This window comes from Mobula birostris, chromosome 11 (genome assembly GCF_030028105.1).
Source record: "Mobula birostris isolate sMobBir1 chromosome 11, sMobBir1.hap1, whole genome shotgun sequence".
In the NCBI taxonomy this organism is placed as follows: Eukaryota; Metazoa; Chordata; class Chondrichthyes; order Myliobatiformes; family Myliobatidae; genus Mobula; species Mobula birostris.
Window position 1 is genome coordinate 31,986,600 of NC_092380.1, and position 21,304 is coordinate 32,007,903.

General features: G+C 55.0%; 1 protein-coding gene across 2 annotated transcripts in view; it reads left to right on the forward strand.

Annotated features, from left to right (window-relative positions):
* The first annotated feature begins 16,446 nt into the window (after positions 1-16,446).
* LOC140204993 (complement factor B-like) overlaps positions 16,447-21,304 on the forward strand; it is a 54,144-nt gene continuing 49,286 nt past the window's right edge. For both annotated transcript variants that reach the window (XM_072272038.1, XM_072272039.1), the window contains exons 1-2: positions 16,447-16,520; positions 20,878-21,081. In XM_072272038.1, coding sequence (XP_072128139.1) covers positions 16,454-16,520; positions 20,878-21,081 — 271 coding nt within the window. In that variant the 5' untranslated portion in view covers positions 16,447-16,453. The remainder of the gene's footprint in view (positions 16,521-20,877; positions 21,082-21,304) is intronic.

A 21,304-nucleotide genomic window follows, 5' to 3' on the forward strand; every position in this document is an offset into this window, starting at 1 on the left:
AACAAGCTGCATCATTGCACGGTAGGCAAACTGCACTGCGGCAGACGGGAAAGCCAACCCTGCCCAACGCATCACTGGCACCATTCTACCTGCCATTGAGGCCCTCGTACAGAAAGGTGCTGGAAAAGAGTCAGCAACGTCCTGGAGGATCACACCCACCCTGCTCATGGACAGTTTGTCCCACTCCCGTCAGGGAGGAGGCTGTGTAGATCCACGCCAGGACCACCAGACTCAAAAACAGTTACTTTCCCCAAGCAGTAACACCTCCACCCACTAACTCGCCCACTACTTTATTATCTCCCCTCATTTAACTTGCATACAGCCTAGTGTCACTTTACGTATTTACGTGTGTAAGCTACCTAATGTATTTGTATTTATTGTGCTTTTTTTATTACTGTTGTGTTCTTTATCTTACTGTGTTTTGTTTTTGTGCTGCATCCGATCCAGAGTAACGATTATTTCATTCTCCTTTACACTTGAAATGACATGAAACAATGTTGTACAATCTAGAACACACCCCTTTTGCACAAGTCAAACCTTCCCCAGAAGATCTCCAGAAATCTGAAACCCAGCACTGTATGCCAATTCCTCAGCCACGCACTCATCTGCCAAATCATCCACTTCTTACCCTCACTGGCTCACTGGCACGTGGCACAGGCAGCAATCCAGAGATTACTACCCTAGAGATCCTGCTTTTCAGGTTTCTACCGAGCTCCCTAAAATCTCTGTTCAGGATCTCCTCACCTTGTCTACCGATGTCATTGGTGCCAAAATGTACCACGATGTTTGGGGGTTTACCCTTCGTATTTAGAATGCTGCTGGTCCGATCAGAGACGCCCCTGACCCTGGCACCTGGGAGGCAACACACCATGTGGGTGTCTCTTTTATGTCCACAGAACTCGTGTCTACTGGTCTAGCTGTGGAATTCCCCAGCACCACTGTACTCGTCTGTCCCCACCCACTCCCCATCTTCTGAACCACAGTCAGACTCAGTGCCAGTGACCTGGTTACTGCAGTTTCTCCCAGAAGCTCAGTTCCCCCCCGCCCCTCAGTATCCAAAATGATACATATTATTGAGGGGAAAGGGTCCTGGGGGCTGTTTGGCCTGTTTCTGTGCTGTAGTTTCTATGGTTTCTATGGGGTATTGAGGGCTTACTCTGCACTCTCTCCCTATTTCCATTCCTTCTCCTGACAGTCACCCAGCTACCTGTCTTCTGCAACGTAGACAAGACCACCGGGAGAGTATTGACCAGGTGTATATCTGTCTGGTGTACGAATTGCAAGACATCTGACCACAAGAACCTGCAACGGATTATAGGGACGGCTGAGAGAAACATCAGGGCCTCTCACCCACCGCCAACCCCGTACAGGACATTCACCTGAAGCCCTGCGTTCGCAGAGACCTCAGCAATGTCAACGCCCCTCCCGTTCCTCCAACAGTCTCTCTGACTCCTACAGTCTCTCTGACTCCTACAGTCTCTCTGACCTCCAACAGTCTCTCTGACCTCCTACAGTCTCTCTGACCTCCAACAGTCTCTCTGACTCCTACAGTCTCTCTGACCTCCAACAGTCTCTCTGACCTCCTACAGTCTCTCTGACTCCCACAGTCTCTCTGACTTCCTCCCGTCTCTCTGACCTCCAACAGTCTCTCTGACCTCCTACAGTCTCTCTGACTCCTACAGTCTCTCTGACCTCCTACAGTCTCTCTGACCTCCAACAGTCTCTCTGACCTCCAACAGTCTCTCTGACTCCTACAGTCTCTCTGACCTCCTACAGTCTCTCTGACTCCTACAGTCTCTCTGACCTCCTACAGTCTCTCTGACCTCCAACAGTCTCTCTGACCTCCAACAGTCCCTCTGACCTCCTACAGTCTCTCTGACTTCCTCCCGTCTCTCTGACCTCCAACAGTCTCTCTGACCTCCTACAGTCTCTCTGACCTCCAACAGTCTCTCTGACTCCTACAGTCTCTCTGACTCCAACAGTCTCTCTGACTCCAACAGTCTCTCTGACTCCTACAGTCTCTCTGACTCCAACAGTCTCTCTGACTCCAACAGTCTCTCTGACTTCCTCCCGTCTCTCTGACCTCCAACAGTCTCTCTGACCTCCTACAGTCTCTCTGACCTCCAACAGTCTCTCTGACCTCCTACAGTCTCTCTGACTCCCACAGTCTCTCTGACCTCCTACAGTCTCTCTGACTCCAACAGTCTCTCTGACCTCCTACAGTCTCTCTGACCTCCAACAGTCTCTCTGACTCCTACAGTCTCTCTGACTCCAACAGTCTCTCTGACTTCCTCCCGTCTCTCTGACCTCCAACAGTCTCTCTGACCTCCTACAGTCTCTCTGACTCCTACAGTCTCTCTGACCTCCTACAGTCTCTCTGACCTCCAACAGTCTCTCTGACCTCCTACAGTCTCTCTGACCTCCTACAGTCTCTCTGACTCCAACAGTCTCTCTGACTCCTACAGTCTCTCTGACCTCCTATGGTCTCTCTGACCTCCAACAGTCTTTCTGACCTCCAACAGTCTCTCTGACCTCCAACAGTCTCTCTGACTCCTACAGTCTCTCTGACTCCAACAGTCTCTCTGACTTCCTCCCGTCTCTCTGACCTCCAACAGTCTCTCTGACCTCCTACAGTCTCTCTGACTCCTACAGTCTCTCTGACCTCCAACAGTCTCTCTGACTCCCACAGTCTCTCTGACCTCCTACAGTCTCTCTGACCTCCAACAGTCCCTCTGACCTCCTACAGTCTCTCTGACCTCCTACAGTCTCTCTGACTCCCACAGTCCCTCTGACCTCCTACAGTCTCTCTGACCTCCTACAGTCTCTCTGACCTCCTACAGTCTCTCTGACCTCCAACAGTATCTCTGACCTCCTACAGTCTCTCTGACCTCCTACAGTCTCTCTGACTCCCACAGTCTCTCTGACCTCCTACAGTCTCTCTGACCTCCAACAGTCCCTCTGACCTCCTACAGTCTCTCTGACTCCCACAGTCTCTCTGACTTCCTCCCGTCTCTCTGACCTCAAACAGTCCCTCTGACCTCCTACAGTCTCTCTGACCTCCTACTGTCTCTCTGACCTCCAACAGTCTCTCTGACCTCCTACAGTCTCTCTGACCTCCAACAGTCTCTCTGACCTCCTACAGTCTCTCTGACCTCCTACAGTCTCTCTGACTCCCACAGTCCCTCTGACCTCCTACAGTCTCTCTGACCTCCTACAGTCTCTCTGACCTCCTACAGTCTCTCTGACCTCCAACAGTCTCTCTGACCTCCTACAGTCTCTCTGACTTCCTCCCGTCTCTCTGACCTCCAACAGTCCCTCTGACCTCCTACAGTCTCTCTGACCTCCTACTGTCTCTCTGACCTCCAACAGTCTCTCTGACTCCTACAGTCTCTCTGACCTCCTACAGTCTCTCTGACCTCCTACAGTCTCTCTGACTTCCTCCCGTCTCTCTGACCTCCTACAGTCTCTCTGACCTCCAACAGTCTCTCTGACTCCAACAGTCTCTCTGACTCCTACAGTCTCTCTGACCTCCTACAGTCTCTCTGACTCCAACAGTCTCTCTGACTCCTACAGTCTCTCTGACCTCCTACAGTCTCTCTGACTTCTACCGTCTCTCTGACCTCCAACAGTCCCTCTGACCTCCAACAGTCTCTCTGACTCCTACAGTCTCTCTGACCTCCAACAGTCTCTCTGACTCCAACAGTCTCTCTGACCTCCTATGGTCTCTCTGACCTCCTATGGTCTCTCTGACCTCCAACAGTCTCTCTGACCTCCTACAGTCTCTCTGACTTCCTCCCGTCTCTCTGACCTCCTACAGTCTCTCTGACCTCCTACAGTCTCTCTGACCTCCTACAGTCTCTCTGACCTCCAACAGTCTCTCTGACCTCCTACAGTCTCTCTGACTCCAACAGTCTCTCTGACCTCCAACAGTCTCTCTGACCTCCTACAGTCTCTCTGACTCCTACAGTCTCTCTGACCTCCAACAGTCTCTCTGACTCCTACAGTCTCTCTGACCTCCTACAGTCTCTCTGACCTCCTACAGTCTCTCTGACCTCCAACAGTCTCTCTGACCTCCTACAGTCTCTCTGACTCCTACAGTCTCTCTGACTCCTGCAGTCTCTCTGACTCCTACAGTCTCTCTGACCTCCTACAGTCTCTCTGACTCCAACAGTCTCTCTGACCTCCTACAGTCTCTCTGACCTCCTACAGTCTCTCTGACTCCAACAGTCTCTCTGACCTCCTCCTGTCTCTCTGACCTCCAACAGTCTCTCTGACCTCCTACAGTCTCTCTGACCTCCTACAGTCTCTCTGACTCCAACAGTCTCTCTGACTCCAACAGTCTCTCTGACTTCCTCCCGTCTCTCTGACCTCCAACAGTCCCTCTGACCTCCTAAAGTCTCTCTGACCTCCAACAGTCTCTCTGACCTCCTACAGTCTCTCTGACTCCAACAGTCTCTCTGACCTCCTACAGTCTCTCTGACCTCCTACAGTCTCTCTGACCTCCAACAGTCTCTCTGACCTCCTACAGTCTCTCTGACTCCAACAGTCTCTCTGACCTCCAACAGTCTCTCTGACCTCCTACAGTCTCTCTGACTCCTACAGTCTCTCTGACCTCCAACAGTCTCTCTGACTCCTACAGTCTCTCTGACCTCCTACAGTCTCTCTGACCTCCTACAGTCTCTCTGACCTCCAACAGTCTCTCTGACCTCCTACAGTCTCTCTGACTCCTACAGTCTCTCTGACTCCTACAGTCTCTCTGACTCCTACAGTCTCTCTGACCTCCTACAGTCTCTCTGACTCCAACAGTCTCTCTGACCTCCTACAGTCTCTCTGACCTCCTACAGTCTCTCTGACTCCAACAGGCTCTCTGACCTCCTCCTGTCTCTCTGACCTCCAACAGTCTCTCTGACCTCCTACAGTCTCTCTGACCTCCTACAGTCTCTCTGACTCCAACAGTCTCTCTGACTCCAACAGTCTCTCTGACTTCCTCCCGTCTCTCTGACCTCCAACAGTCCCTCTGACCTCCTACAGTCTCTCTGACCTCCAACAGTCTCTCTGACCTCCTACAGTCTCTCTGACCTCCAACAGTCTCTCTGACCTCCTACAGTCTCTCTGACCTCCTACAGTCTCTCTGACTTCCTCCCGTCTCTCTGACCTCCAACAGTCCCTCTGACCTCCTACAGTCTCTCTGACCTCCTACTGTCTCTCTGACCTCCAACAGTCTCTCTGACCTCCTACAGTCTCTCTGACCTCCTACAGTCTCTCTGACTCCAACAGTCTCTCTGACCTCCTCCTGTCTCTCTGACCTCCAACAGTCTCTCTGACCTCCTACAGTCTCTCTGACCTCCTACAGTCTCTCTGACTCCAACAGTCTCTCTGACTCCAACAGTCTCTCTGACTTCCTACCGTCTCTCTGACCTCCAACAGTCCCTCTGACCTCCTACAGTCTCTCTGACCTCCAACAGTCTCTCTGACCTCCTACAGTCTCTCTGACCTCCAACAGTCTCTCTGACCTCCTACAGTCTCTCTGACTTCTACCGTCTCTCTGACCTCCAACAGTCCCTCTGACCTCCAACAGTCTCTCTGACTCCAACAGTCTCTCTGACTCCTACAGTCTCTCTGACCTCCTATGGTCTCTCTGACCTCCTATGGTCTCTCTGACCTCCAACAGTCTCTCTGACCTCCTACAGTCTCTCTGACTTCCTCCCGTCTCTCTGACCTCCTACAGTCTCTCTGACCTCCTACAGTCTCTCTGACCTCCTACAGTCTCTCTGACCTCCAACAGTCTCTCTGACCTCCTACAGTCTCTCTGACTCCTACAGTCTCTCTGACTCCTACAGTCTCTCTGACTCCTACAGTCTCTCTGACCTCCTACAGTCTCTCTGACTCCAACAGTCTCTCTGACCTCCTACAGTCTCTCTGACCTCCTACAGTCTCTCTGACCTCCTACAGTCTCTCTGACTCCAACAGTCTCTCTGACCTCCTCCTGTCTCTCTGACCTCCAACAGTCTCTCTGACCTCCTACAGTCTCTCTGACCTCCTACAGTCTCTCTGACTCCAACAGTCTCTCTGACTCCAACAGTCTCTCTGACTTCCTCCCGTCTCTCTGACCTCCAACAGTCCCTCTGACCTCCTACAGTCTCTCTGACCTCCAACAGTCTCTCTGACCTCCAACAGTCTCTCTGACTTCCTCCCGTCTCTCTGACCTCCAACAGTCCCTCTGACCTCCTACAGTCTCTCTGACCTCCAACAGTCTCTCTGACCTGCTACAGTCTCTCTGACCTCCAACAGTCTTTCTGACCTCCAACAGTCTCTCTGACCTCCTACAGTCTCTCTGACTCCTACAGTCTCTCTGACCTCCAACAGTCTCTCTGACCTCCAACAGTCTCTCTCACCTCCTACAGTCTCTCTGACTCCCACAGTCTCTCTGACCTCCTACAGTCTCTCTGACCTCCTACAGTCTCTCTGACTTCCTCCCGTCTCTCTGACCTCCAACAGTCCCTCTAACCTCCTACAGTCTCTCTGACCTCCTACTGTCTCTCTGACCTCCAACAGTCTCTCTGACCTCCTACAGTCTCTCTGACTCCCACAGTCTCTCTGACCTCCTACAGTCTCTCTGACCTCCTACAGTCTCTCTGACTCCTACAGTCTCTCTGACCTCCTACAGTCTCTCTGACCTCCTATGGTCTCTCTGACCTCCAACAGTCTTTCTGACCTCCAACAGTCTCTCTGACCTCCAACAGTCTCTCTGACTCCTACAGTCTCTCTGACTCCAACAGTCTCTCTGACTTCCTCCCGTCTCTCTGACCTCCAACAGTCTCTCTGACCTCCTACAGTCTCTCTGACTCCTACAGTCTCTCTGACCTCCAACAGTCTCTCTGACTCCCACAGTCTCTCTGACCTCCTACAGTCTCTCTGACCTCCAACAGTCCCTCTGACCTCCTACAGTCTCTCTGACCTCCTACAGTCTCTCTGACCTCCTACAGTCTCTCTGACTCCCACAGTCCCTCTGACCTCCTACAGTCTCTCTGACCTCCTACAGTCTCTCTGACCTCCTACAGTCTCTCTGACCTCCAACAGTCTCTCTGACCTCCTACAGTCTCTCTGACCTCCTACAGTCTCTCTGACTTCCTCCCGTCTCTCTGACCTCCAACAGTCCCTCTGACCTCCTACAGTCTCTCTGACCTCCTACTGTCTCTCTGACCTCCAACAGTCTCTCTGACTCCTACAGTCTCTCTGACCTCCTACAGTCTCTCTGACCTCCAACAGTCTCTCTGACCTCCTACAGTCTCTCTGACTTCCTCCCGTCTCTCTGACCTCCTACAGTCTCTCTGACCTCCAACAGTCTCTCTGACTCCAACAGTCTCTCTGACTCCTACAGTCTCTCTGACCTCCTACAGCCTCTCTGACTCCAACAGTCTCTCTGACTCCTACAGTCTCTCTGACCTCCTACAGTCTCTCTGACTTCTACCGTCTCTCTGACCTCCAACAGTCCCTCTGACCTCCAACAGTCTCTCTGACTCCTACAGTCTCTCTGACCTCCTACAGTCTCTCTGACTCCAACAGTCTCTCTGACCTCCTATGGTCTCTCTGACCTCCTATGGTCTCTCTGACCTCCAACAGTCTCTCTGACCTCCTACAGTCTCTCTGACTTCCTCCCGTCTCTCTGACCTCCTACAGTCTCTCTGACCTCCTACAGTCTCTCCGACCTCCTACAGTCTCTCTGACCTCCAACAGTCTCTCTGACCTCCTACAGTCTCTCTGACTCCAACAGTCTCTCTGACCTCCAACAGTCTCTCTGACCTCCTACAGTCTCTCTGACTCCTACAGTCTCTCTGACCTCCAACAGTCTCTCTGACCTCCAACAGTCTCTCTGACCTCCAACAGTCTCTCTGACCTCCTACAGTCTCTCTGACTCCTACAGTCTCTCTGACCTCCAACAGTCTCTCTGACTCCCACAGTCTCTCTGACCTCCTACAGTCTCTCTGACCTCCTACAGTCTCTCTGACCTCCTACAGTCTCTCTGACTCCCACAGTCCCTCTGACCTCCTACAGTCTCTCTGACCTCCTACAGTCTCTCTGACCTCCTACAGTCTCTCTGACCTCCAACAGTCTCTCTGACCTCCTACAGTCTCTCTGACCTCCTACAGTCTCTCTGACTCCCACAGTCTCTCTGACCTCCTACAGTCTCTCTGACCTCCAACAGTCCCTCTGACCTCCTACAGTCTCTCTGACTCCCACAGTCCCTCTGACCTCCTACAGTCTCTCTGACCTCCTACAGTCTCTCTGACCTCCTACAGTCTCTCTGACCTCCAACAGTCTCTCTGACCTCCTACAGTCTCTCTGACCTCCTACAGTCTCTCTGACTTCCTCCCGTCTCTCTGACCTCCAACAGTCCCTCTGACCTCCTACAGTCTCTCTGACCTCCTACTGTCTCTCTGACCTCCAACAGTCTCTCTGACTCCTACAGTCTCTCTGACCTCCTACAGTCTCTCTGACCTCCTACAGTCTCTCTGACTTCCTCCCGTCTCTCTGACCTCCTACAGTCTCTCTGACCTCCAACAGTCTCTCTGACTCCAACAGTCTCTCTGACTCCTACAGTCTCTCTGACCTCCTACAGCCTCTCTGACTCCAACAGTCTCTCTGACTCCTACAGTCTCTCTGACCTCCTACAGTCTCTCTGACTTCTACCGTCTCTCTGACCTCCAACTGTCCATCTGACCTCCAACAGTCTCTCTGACTCCTACAGTCTCTCTGACCTCCAACAGTCTCTCTGACTCCAACAGTCTCTCTGACCTCCTATGGTCTCTCTGACCTCCTATGGTCTCTCTGACCTCCAACAGTCTCTCTGACCTCCTACAGTCTCTCTGACTTCCTCCCGTCTCTCTGACCTCCTACAGTCTCTCTGACCTCCTACAGTCTCTCTGACCTCCTACAGTCTCTCTGACCTCCAACAGTCTCTCTGACCTCCTACATTCTCTCTGACTCCAACAGTCTCTCTGACCTCCAACAGTCTCTCTGACCTCCTACAGTCTCTCTGACTCCTACAGTCTCTCTGACCTCCAACAGTCTCTCTGACTCCTACAGTCTCTCTGACCTCCTACAGTCTCTCTGACCTCCTACAGTCTCTCTGACCTCCAACAGTCTCTCTGACCTCCTACAGTCTCTCTGACTCCTACAGTCTCTCTGACTCCTACAGTCTCTCTGACTCCTACAGTCTCTCTGACCTCCTACAGTCTCTCTGACTCCAACAGTCTCTCTGACCTCCTACAGTCTCTCTGACCTCCTACAGTCTCTCTGACTCCAACAGTCTCTCTGACCTCCTCCTGTCTCTCTGACCTCCTACAGTCTCTCTGACCTCCTACAGTCTCTCTGACCTCCTACAGTCTCTCTGACTCCAACAGTCTCTCTGACTCCAACAGTCTCTCTGACTTCCTCCCGTCTCTCTGACCTCCAACAGTCCCTCTGACCTCCTACAGTCTCTCTGACCTCCAACAGTCTCTCTGACCTCCTACAGTCTCTCTGACCTCCAACAGTCTCTCTGACCTCCTACAGTCTCTCTGACCTCCTACAGTCTCTCTGACTTCCTCCCGTCTCTCTGACCTCCTACAGTCTCTCTGACCTCCTACAGTCTCTCTGACCTCCTACAGTCTCTCTGACCTCCAACAGTCTCTCTGACCTCCTACAGTCTCTCTGACTCCAACAGTCTCTCTGACCTCCAACAGTCTCTCTGACCTCCTACAGTCTCTCTGACTCCTACAGTCTCTCTGACCTCCAACAGTCTCTCTGACTCCTACAGTCTCTCTGACCTCCTACAGTCTCTCTGACCTCCAACAGTCTCTCTGACCTCCTACAGTCTCTCTGACTCCTACAGTCTCTCTGACTCCTACAGTCTCTCTGACCTCCAACAGTCTCTCTGACCTCCTACAGTCTCTCTGACCTCCTACAGTCTCTCTGACTCCAACAGTCTCTCTGACTCCTACAGTCTCTCTGACTCCTACAGTCTCTCTGACCTCCTACAGTCTCTCTGACTCCAACAGTCTCTCTGACTTCCTCCCGTCTCTCTGACCTCCAACAGTCCCTCTGACCTCCTACAGTCTCTCTGACCTCCTACTGTCTCTCTGACCTCCAACAGTCTCTCTGACTCCTACAGTCTCTCTGACTCCCACAGTCTCTCTGACTCCAACAGTCTCTCTGACCTCCTACAGTCTCTCTGACTCCAACAGTCTCTCTGACTCCTACAGTCTCTCTGACTCCTACAGTCTCTCTGACTCCTACAGTCTCTCTGACCTCCTACAGTCTCTCTGACTCCAACAGTCTCTCTGACCTCCTACAGTCTCTCTGACCTCCTACAGTCTCTCTGACCTCCTACAGTCTCTCTGACTCCAACAGTCTCTCTGACCTCCTCCTGTCTCTCTGACCTCCAACAGTCTCTCTGACCTCCTACAGTCTCTCTGACCTCCTACAGTCTCTCTGACTCCAACAGTCTCTCTGACTCCAACAGTCTCTCTGACTTCCTCCCGTCTCTCTGACCTCCAACAGTCCCTCTGACCTCCTACAGTCTCTCTGACCTCCAACAGTCTCTCTGACCTCCTACAGTCTCTCTGACCTCCAACAGTCTCTCTGACCTCCTACAGTCTCTCTGACCTCCTACAGTCTCTCTGACTCCTCCCGTCTCTCTGACCTCCAACAGTCCCTCTGACCTCCTACAGTCTCTCTGACCTCCTACTGTCTCTCTGACCTCCAACAGTCTCTCTGACCTCCTACAGTCTCTCTGACCTCCTACAGTCTCTCTGACTCCAACAGTCTCTCTGACCTCCTCCTGTCTCTCTGACCTCCAACAGTCTCTCTGACCTCCTACAGTCTCTCTGACCTCCTACAGTCTCTCTGACTCCAACAGTCTCTCTGACTCCAACAGTCTCTCTGACTTCCTCCCGTCTCTCTGACCTCCAACAGTCCCTCTGACCTCCTACAGTCTCTCTGACCTCCAACAGTCTCTCTGACCTCCTACAGTCTCTCTGACCTCCAACAGTCTCTCTGACCTCTGACCTCCTACAGTCTCTCTGACCTCCTACAGTCTCTCTGACTCCTCCTCCCGTCTCTCTGACCTCCAACAGTCCCTCTGACCTCCTACAGTCTCTCTGACCTCCTACAGTCTCTCTGACCTCCTACAGTCTCTCTGACTTCCTCCCGTCTCTCTGACCTCCAACAGTCCCTCTGACCTCCTACAGTCTCTCTGACCTCCTACTGTCTCTCTGACCTCCAACAGTCTCTCTGACTCCTACAGTCTCTCTGACCTCCTACAGTCTCTCTGACTCCTACAGTCTCTCTGACCTCCAACAGTCTCTCTGACTCCAACAGTCTCTCTGACCTCCTACAGTCTCTCTGACTCCTACAGTCTCTCTGACTCCAACAGTCTCTCTGACCTCCTACAGTCTCTCTGACCTCCTACAGTCTCTCTGACTTCTACCGTCTCTCTGACCTCCAACAGTCCCTCTGACCTCCAACAGTCTCTCTGACTCCAACAGTCTCTCTGACTCCTACAGTCTCTCTGACCTCCTATGGTCTCTCTGACCTCCTATGGTCTCTCTGACCTCCAACAGTCTCTCTGACCTCCTACAGTCTCTCTGACTTCCTCCCGTCTCTCTGACCTCCTACAGTCTCTCTGACCTCCTACAGTCTCTCTGACCTCCTACAGTCTCTCTGACCTCCAACAGTCTCTCTGACCTCCTACAGTCTCTCTGACTCCTACAGTCTCTCTGACTCCTACAGTCTCTCTGACTCCTACAGTCTCTCTGACCTCCTACAGTCTCTCTGACTCCAACAGTCTCTCTGACCTCCTACAGTCTCTCTGACCTCCTACAGTCTCTCTGACTCCAACAGTCTCTCTGACCTCCTCCTGTCTCTCTGACCTCCAACAGTCTCTCTGACCTCCTACAGTCTCTCTGACCTCCTACAGTCTCTCTGACTCCAACAGTCTCTCTGACTCCAACAGTCTCTCTGACTTCCTCCCGTCTCTCTGACCTCCAACAGTCCCTCTGACCTCCTACAGTCTCTCTGACCTCCAACAGTCTCTCTGACCTCCAACAGTCTCTCTGACTTCCTCCAGTCTCTCTGACCTCCAACAGTCTCTCTGACCTCCTACAGTCTCTCTGACCTCCAACAGTCTCTCTGACCTGCTACAGTCTCTCTGACCTCCAACAGTCTTTCTGACCTCCAACAGTCTCTCTGACCTCCTACAGTCTCTCTGACTCCTACAGTCTCTCTGACCTCCAACAGTCTCTCTGACCTCCAACAGTCTCTCTGACCTCCTACAGTCTCTCTGACTCCCACAGTCTCTCTGACCTCCTACAGTCTCTCTGACCTCCTACAGTCTCTCTGACTTCCTCCCGTCTCTCTGACCTCCAACAGTCCCTCTGACCTCCTACAGTCTCTCTGACCTCCTACTGTCTCTCTGACCTCCAACAGTCTCTCTGACCTCCTACAGTCTCTCTGACTCCCACAGTCTCTCTGACCTCCTACAGTCTCTCTGACCTCCTACAGTCTCTCTGACTCCTACAGTCTCTCTGACCTCCTACAGTCTCTCTGACCTCCAACAGTCTCTCTGACCTGCTACAGTCTCTCTGACTCCTACAGTCTCTCTGACTCCTACAGTCTCTCTGACCTCCAACAGTCTCTCTGACCTCCAACAGTCTCTCTGACCTGCTACAGTCTCTCTGACCTCCAACAGTCTTTTTGACCTCCAACAGTCTCTCTGACCTCCTACTGTCTCTCTGACCTCCAACAGTCTCTCTGACCTCCTACAGTCTCTCTGACTCCCACAGTCTCTCTGACCTCCTACAGTCTCTCTGACCTCCTACAGTCTCTCTGACTCCTACAGTCTCTCTGACCTCCTACAGTCTCTCTGACCTCCAACAGTCTCTCTGACCTGCTACAGTCTCTCTGACTCCTACAGTCTCTCTGACTCCTACAGTCTCTCTGACCTCCAACAGTCTCTCTGACCTCCAACAGTCTCTCTGACTCCAACAGTCTCTCTGACTTCCTCCCGTCTCTCTGACCTCCAACAGTCCCTCTGACCTCCTACAGTCTCTCTGACCTCCAACAGTCTCTCTGACCTCCTACAGTCTCTCTGACCTCCAACAGTCTCTCTGACCTCCTACAGTCTCTCTGACCTCCTACAGTCTCTCTGACTTCCTCCCGTCTCTCTGACCTCCAACAGTCCCTCTGACCTCCTACAGTCTCTCTGACCTCCTACAGTCTCTCTGACCTCCTACAGTCTCTCTGACTTCCTCCCGTCTCTCTGACCTCCAACAGTCCCTCTGACCTCCTACAGTCTCTCTGACCTCCTACTGTCTCTCTGACCTCCAACAGTCTCTCTGACTCCTACAGTCTCTCTGACCTCCTACAGTCTCTCTGACTCCTACAGTCTCTCTGACCTCCAACAGTCTCTCTGACTCCAACAGTCTCTCTGACCTCCTACAGTCTCTCTGACTCCTACAGTCTCTCTGACTCCAACAGTCTCTCTGACCTCCTACAGTCTCTCTGACCTCCTACAGTCTCTCTGACTTCTACCGTCTCTCTGACCTCCAACAGTCCCTCTGACCTCCAACAGTCTCTCTGACTCCAACAGTCTCTCTGACTCCTACAGTCTCTCTGACCTCCTATGGTCTCTCTGACCTCCTATGGTCTCTCTGACCTCCAACAGTCTCTCTGACCTCCTACAGTCTCTCTGACTTCCTCCCGTCTCTCTGACCTCCTACAGTCTCTCTGACCTCCTACAGTCTCTCTGACCTCCTACAGTCTCTCTGACCTCCAACAGTCTCTCTGACCTCCTACAGTCTCTCTGACTCCTACAGTCTCTCTGACTCCTACAGTCTCTCTGACTCCTACAGTCTCTCTGACCTCCTACAGTCTCTCTGACTCCAACAGTCTCTCTGACCTCCTACAGTCTCTCTGACCTCCTACAGTCTCTCTGACTCCAACAGTCTCTCTGACCTCCTCCTGTCTCTCTGACCTCCAACAGTCTCTCTGACCTCCTACAGTCTCTCTGACCTCCTACAGTCTCTCTGACTCCAACAGTCTCTCTGACTCCAACAGTCTCTCTGACTTCCTCCCGTCTCTCTGACCTCCAACAGTCCCTCTGACCTCCTACAGTCTCTCTGACCTCCAACAGTCTCTCTGACCTCCAACAGTCTCTCTGACTTCCTCCCGTCTCTCTGACCTCCAACAGTCCCTCTGACCTCCTACAGTCTCTCTGACCTCCAACAGTCTCTCTGACCTGCTACAGTCTCTCTGACCTCCAACAGTCTTTCTGACCTCCAACAGTCTCTCTGACCTCCTACAGTCTCTCTGACTCCTACAGTCTCTCTGACCTCCAACAGTCTCTCTGACCTCCAACAGTCTCTCTGACCTCCTACAGTCTCTCTGACTCCCACAGTCTCTCTGACCTCCTACAGTCTCTCTGACCTCCTACAGTCTCTCTGACTTCCTCCCGTCTCTCTGACCTCCAACAGTCCCTCTGACCTCCTACAGTCTCTCTGACCTCCTACTGTCTCTCTGACCTCCAACAGTCTCTCTGACCTCCTACAGTCTCTCTGACTCCCACAGTCTCTCTGACCTCCTACAGTCTCTCTGACCTCCTACAGTCTCTCTGACTCCTACAGTCTCTCTGACCTCCTACAGTCTCTCTGACCTCCAACAGTCTCTCTGACCTGCTACAGTCTCTCTGACTCCTACAGTCTCTCTGACTCCTACAGTCTCTCTGACCTCCAACAGTCTCTCTGACCTCCAACAGTCTCTCTGACCTGCTACAGTCTCTCTGACCTCCAACAGTCTTTCTGACCTCCAACAGTCTCTCTGACCTCCTACAGTCTCTCTGACTCCTACAGTCTCTCTGACCTCCAACAGTCTCTCTGACCTCCTACAGTCTCTCTGACTCCCACAGTCTCTCTGACCTCCTACAGTCTCTCTGACCTCCTACAGTCTCTCTGACTCCTACAGTCTCTCTGACCTCCTACAGTCTCTCTGACCTCCTACAGTCTCTCTGACCTCCAGCAGTCTCTCTGACCTGCTACAGTCTCTCTGACTCCTACAGTCTCTCTGACTTCCTCCCGTCTCTCTGACCTCCAACAGTCCCTCTGACCTCCTACAGTCTCTCTGACCTCCAACAGTCTCTCTGACCTGCTACAGTCTCTCTGACTCCAACAGTCTCTCTGACTCCTACTGTCAGGGTGCTGCAGGATGGGAGTGAGGATTGTTAGGCTGGGTAACTGCTTCTTTTCCTGGGCTGTGAGACTCCTGAACACCCCGGTACCACCCAGTACACATTCTTTATGATAGCGCTGGGACCATTACCCAGTTATATATTTCAGTATATGTCATATATGCACTTTGTTTCAACTTATCTATAGAGTATTTTAATTACCTGTAAAATGACTGTGTTAATATTATTTTATAAACTGTATGTGATTGCCTCTATGTTCTGTTTCGCAGGTTGGTCCCTGAGGAATGATGCTTTGTTTACCTGTATACACCTACATGGTTGAACGACAATACACATGAACTTAAACTACTCCCCGCGCTCCTAATTGTTACTCGCACATTCTCTGAGATGAGCTGAATGTCGTCGAGCCTCTGCTCTTGTTCCCTGACATGCCTCGAAGCAGTTATCGGGGAGACTGGAGTCATTCCCGTGTTCCCACGTCTCTCACATTAAGGAACCTGGACCCGCTCTCACTGCACCAGTTGTGTAGTAACCGATGAAGAAAGAAAGAAACCTACCTCGAGCCTTTGCCTCTTCTTGGGGAGGTCCAAGAATAACCACTTTAACTCTGGCCCTCTCCAACCATAGCAGTTCTGCTTAAATGTAACTTATTTTTAATTGCCTTTGCTGTGCCTAATAAATTGCAATGACTGAAGCCTGCCATCCCTCTTTCCTCCCCTCATCCTCCCTCCCCTCATCACCTCCTTTCTTTGCCCCACCCTTCCAACCCCTCTCCCTTCTCCTTTCTACTGGTAAGTTTCTTTCTCTCCCCCACCCCACTTCCATTCTCTGCCACACCCTCCCCTCTCTTCCCCCAAACTATCTCTGACTTCTCCCCCAACACCCTCACCACCCAACACTCACCCCGTTGCCCCTTCCTCTCTCTTCCCACTCGTCCCCCTCTACCCAGTCTCTCGTCTTCTCCTCCTGCTCCCTATGTCCCCTTTCCCCATTCCACTTCTCCCCCGCTGTTCCTCCTCCTCCCTTGCATGCTTGCTATCCTCCTGCCCCTCTTGCCTTTGCTCCCACCTTCCCATGTCCTCGATTGGCTGAGAGATGGAAGAGAAGGGGTTAAGTGGTTCCAAAATCAGAACGGGTCTGGCCTTTGGATCGACCTTTGCCCCGGTAATTCCTGTTACTGTGTGTACGGGAACCCACGACAATCGATCACTCAATCCTGCACTTCCAGCGATGGAGCCCTGTCTGTGGTTCCTCACTCTCTCCCTCAGCCTCCTCCTCCACGCTGCTGATGTCACAGGTGAGGGGGTCCCAGACAGGAGGGCAGAGGGCACGAATCCCCTTCAATCTTCTTCCTTCTCCCACCCCCACCTCTGTCTCTTCCCTCTCTTCCCTGTCTCTCCCCCATCTCTCCCCCTCCCATCAGTCCCAACACCCCCCTCTCATCTCTCCCGCTCTCCGTCTTTCCATCTCCCCCATCCCTCTCTCCCTCTCCCTCTTACTCTCCCTACCCCTACACTCCCTTCCCACACCATCTCCCTCTCCCCCTCCCATCCCCCCTCCCTCTCCCCCTCCCTCTCCCCCTCCCCCTCCCTCTCTCCTCTCCCAATCTCCCTCTGCCTCTCATTTCCCACACCATCTCCCCCTCCCATCCCCCTCTCCCTCTCCCCATCTCCCCTCCACCTCTCCACATCTCCCCTCCCCCTCTCCCCTCTCCCCTCTCCACTCCCCCCTCTCCCTCACCCCTTTCCCCTCTCCCCCTCTCCCCCTCTCCCCGTCTCCCTCTCCCCTCTCCCCGTCTCCCTCTCCATGACTCCCCTCTCTATCTCTCACCCTCTCCCCTCTCCCCTTCTCCCCTTCTCCATCTCTCCCTTTCTCCCCGTCTCCCTCTCCCCTCTCCCCCTCACGTCCTCACCCCCTCTCCCCTCACACCCTCTCCTGCTCTCCCCCTCTCCCCACTCCCCCTCTCCCCTCTCCCCTTCTCCCCTCTCCCCTTCTCCATCTCTCCCCTTCTCCCCATCTCCCTCTCCCCTCTCCCCGTCTCTCTCTCCCTGTCTCCCCCTCTCCACCTTTCCCCCTCTCCCCGTCTCCCTCTCCCCTCTCCCCCTCACGTCCTCACTCCCTCTCCCGCTCTCCCCCTCTCCCCTCTCCCATCTCCCCCTCTCCCATCTCCCCCTCTCCCCGCTTCCCCTCTCCCCCTCTCCCCTCTCCCCTTCTCCCCCTCCCGTCTCCCCCTCTCCCCTTCTCCCCTTCTCCCCTTCTGCCCTTCTCGCTCTCCCCTCTCCCCCTCTCCCCTCCACTCTCCCCCTCTCCCCTCTCCCCTTCTCCTCCTCCCCTCTCCCCTCTCTCCTCTCCCCCTCTCCACTCTCCCCTCATCCTCACACCACCTCTCCCCTCTCCGTTCACCCCCTCACCCCCTCTCCCCCTCCACTCTCCCCTCTCCCCTCTGCCCCTCTCCCCCTCTCACCCTCCCTTTCCCTCTACCCCTCTCCCTCACCCTCACCCTCTCCCCGCTTTCCCTCAGCCTCACCCTCACCCTCTCCTCCTCTCTCCCTCTGCTCCTATCCACTACTCTCCCTTCACCCCTCACCCTCACCCTCACCCTCATCCTCTTCCTCCTAGCTCCACCGCCCTCTCTCCCTCTTCCCTTCTCCCCTCTCCCCCTCCCCTCTACTCCTTTCCCCCTCTCCCCTTCTCCCCCTCCCGTCTCCCCCTCTCCCCTTCTCCCCTTCTCCCCTTCTGCCCTTCTCGCTCTCCCCTCTCCCCCTCTCCCCTCCACTCTCCCCCTCTCCCCTCTCCCCTTCTCCTCCTCCCCTCTCCCCTCTCTCCTCTCCCCCTCTCCACTCTCCCCTCATCCTCACACCACCTCTCCCCTCTCCGTTCACCCCCTCACCCCCTCTCCCCCTCCACTCTCCCCTCTCCCCTCTGCCCCTCTCCCCCTCTCACCCTCTCACCCTCCCTTTCCCTCTACCCCTCTCCCTCACCCTCACCCTCTCCCCGCTTTCCCTCAGCCTCACCCTCACCCTCTCCTCCTCTCTCCCTCTGCTCCTATCCACTACTCTCCCTTTACCCCTCACCCTCACCCTCACCCTCATCCTCTTCCTCCTAGCTCCACCGCCCTCTCTCCCTCTTCCCTTCTCCCCTCTCCCCCTCCCCTCTACTCCTTTCCCCCTCTCCCCTCTCCCCCTCTCTGTCTCCCCCCTCCCCTCACCCCTTCTCCCTTCACCCCCTTTCCCCCTCTCCCTATCCCCTTCTCCCCTCCCCTCTCCCCCTCTCCCCTTCTCCCCCTCTCCCCCTCTACCCCTCTCGCTCTCCCCTCTCCCACTCTCCACTTCTCCCCCTCTCCCAACTCCCCTCTCCGCTCTCCCCCTCTCCCCTCACCCCCTCTCCTCCTCTCACCCTCCCTTTCCCTCTAGCCTTCTCCCTCACCCTCACCCTCTCCCCTTTCCCTCAGCCTCAGCCTCACCCTCATCCTCTTCCTCTTCCTCTCTCCCTCTCCCCTCACCCCCTCTCCCCCCTCCCTCTCCCACTCTCCCCCTCCCTTTTTCCCCTCCCCTCTCCCCCTCTCCCACTCTCACCTCTCCCTCTCTCCACTCCCCCTCTCCCCACTCCCCCTCTCCCCCCTCCCCTCTCCCCGTCTCCCTTCTCCCCTCTCCACTCTCCCCCTCTCCCCGCTCCTCCTCTCCCCTCTCCCCCTCTCCCCGCTCCCCCTCTCCCCCTCTCCCCATCCCTCCTTACCTCTCCCCTCACCTCTTCGCCCATCTCCCTCCCCTCACCCCCTCTCCCCTCTCCCCCTCTCCCTCTCCCTTTCTCCCCTCTCCTTCTCCCCTTCTCCCCTTCTCTCCCTCTCCCTCTCCCTCTCCCCATCTCCCTCTCCCCTCTCCCCGTCTCAATCCCCATCTCCGAACATCTTTCTCCTCTCCCACCCTCTCCCCATCTCCCCCTCCCCTCTCCCCATCTCCCCTCTCCACCTCTCCCCCCTCCCCTCTCCCCGTCTCCCTCTCCCCATCTCCCCTCTCCACCTCTCCCTCACCCTCACCCTCCCCCTCTCCCCCTCTCTCCCTCTGCTCCTTTCCTCTGCTCTCCCCTTTACCCCTCACCCTCACCCTCATATTCTTCCTCCCAGCTCCCCCTCCCCCTCCCCACCTCTCCCTCTCCCCTCTCCCCCTTCCCCCTCTCCCTCTCCCTCAGCCTCTCCCCCTTCCCTCTGCTCCTTTCCACCACTCTCCCCTTTACCCCTCACCCTCACCCTCATATTCTTCCTCCCAGCTCCCCCTCCCCCTCTCCCCTCTCACCCTCCCCTCTCCACCTCTCCCTCTCCCCCTCTCCCTCTCCCCCTCTCCCCCTCCCCCTCCCCCTCTCCCCTCTCCCCCTCCCCTCTCCACCTCTCCCTCTCCCCCTCTCCCCCTTCCCCCTCTCCCTCTCCCTCAGCCTCTCCCTCACCCTCATTCTCTCCCCCTCTCTCCCTCTGCTCCTTTCCACTACTCTCCCTTTACCCCTCACCCTCACCCTCACCCTCACCCTTGGCCTCATCCTCTTCGTCCCAGCTCCCCCTTCCTCTTCCCCTCTCTCCTCTCTCCTCTCCACTCTCCCCTCTCCCCCTCACCCCCTCACCCTCCCCTTCTCCCCTCACCCCCTCTCCCCTCTCCCCCTCCCCATCTCCCCCACCCCATCTCCCCATCCCCTCTCCCCTCCCCTTCTCCCCTCACCCCCTCTCCCCTCTCCCCTCCCCATCTCCCCCACCCAATCTCCCCCAACCCCTCTCCCCCTCCCCTCTCCCATCTCCACCTCCCCCTCTCCCCTCAACCCCTCTCCCCCCTCTCTCACCCTCACCCTCACCCTCATCCTATTCCTCCCATTTCCCCCCATTCTCCTCCCTCTCTCCCTCTCTCCTTCCTGCTCTCCCAATCTCCCCTCCTTTCCATGCCACACCCCTTCTCCTCACTACCATTCCTCTCTCCCTCCCCTCTCCCCCTATAGCCCCTCTCCCTCCTGCTCTCCCAATCTTCTCACCACACCCCCTCTCTCTCACTCCCACCCTCTCCTCCTCTCCCATCCACCCCCTTGCCCTCTCTTCCACTTCCCCTCTCCTCCACTTCCCCTCTCCTCTCCCCCTCCCACTGCATCTCTCCCTTTACCTGTCTCCCTCTCCCCCTCCACCAACCTCACCCTCATCCCCTCTCGCCTCCCTTTTCCCCTTCCTCTTCCCCTCCCCTCCCCCTCCCTTCCCCCTTCCCTCCCCCTGCCCTCTCTCTCTCCTCCTATCCTTCTCTTCCTCCTCCCATCTTCTCCCTTTGTAACCCTCCCCCTCATACCTCTCATTCTCCTATGCCCAACTTACCCATCACTCCCTCCCATCTCATACTCTTCTCCCTCCCCATCTGGGTGCATTAAGAGGAGGTGATGGGAGGAGGAGCGATGGGGAGGAGGAGGAGGGGCAGGAGGTGACAGGAGCAGAAGGAAGAGGAGGTCATCAGAGAAGGAGGGGATAAGGGGTGGAGGAGGAGGTGGAAAATGTTAGGACTTGCTGGAGGGAAGGAAGTTGAGTCGGGAGCGGAGAAGGAGAGGATGGAGTGAGAGGGAGGAGTGAGGTAATGGATGGAGAGAGGAAACGGGAGGAGGTGCTGGAGCCTCACTGATTCCCCTCTCTCCCCCAGGAACAACCTGCGGTCCAGTGGATCCGATCTCGGGAGGGAGGTCCTCCAGTGCCCCCAGTCCCCGGCCGGGCGGAGTGTTGGAGTACCACTGTCCGGTCGGCTTCCGTCCCTTCCCTGTCGCCTGGAGGGTGTGTATGCAGTCCGGACGCTGGAGCCCTCTGCGCAATGCACAGAGGGAGAAGTCGCAGACTGCCCAGTGCCGACGTGAGTCCAAAGGGTGGGGTGGGGACTGATTGTAGCTGTTCAGAGGATTGTGTTCCTGTAGCACTGGTGACCACGCTACACAGCCTTGCCTGCCCCTGCAATGCGTGAGCTTCCAGTGTTCAGCCCTGTGATACGCAGGCTTATGGAGTCCGTCCCTGCCATACGCGGGCTTATCGAGTCCGTCGCTGCAATACGCGGGCTTATGGAGTCCGTCCCAGCCATA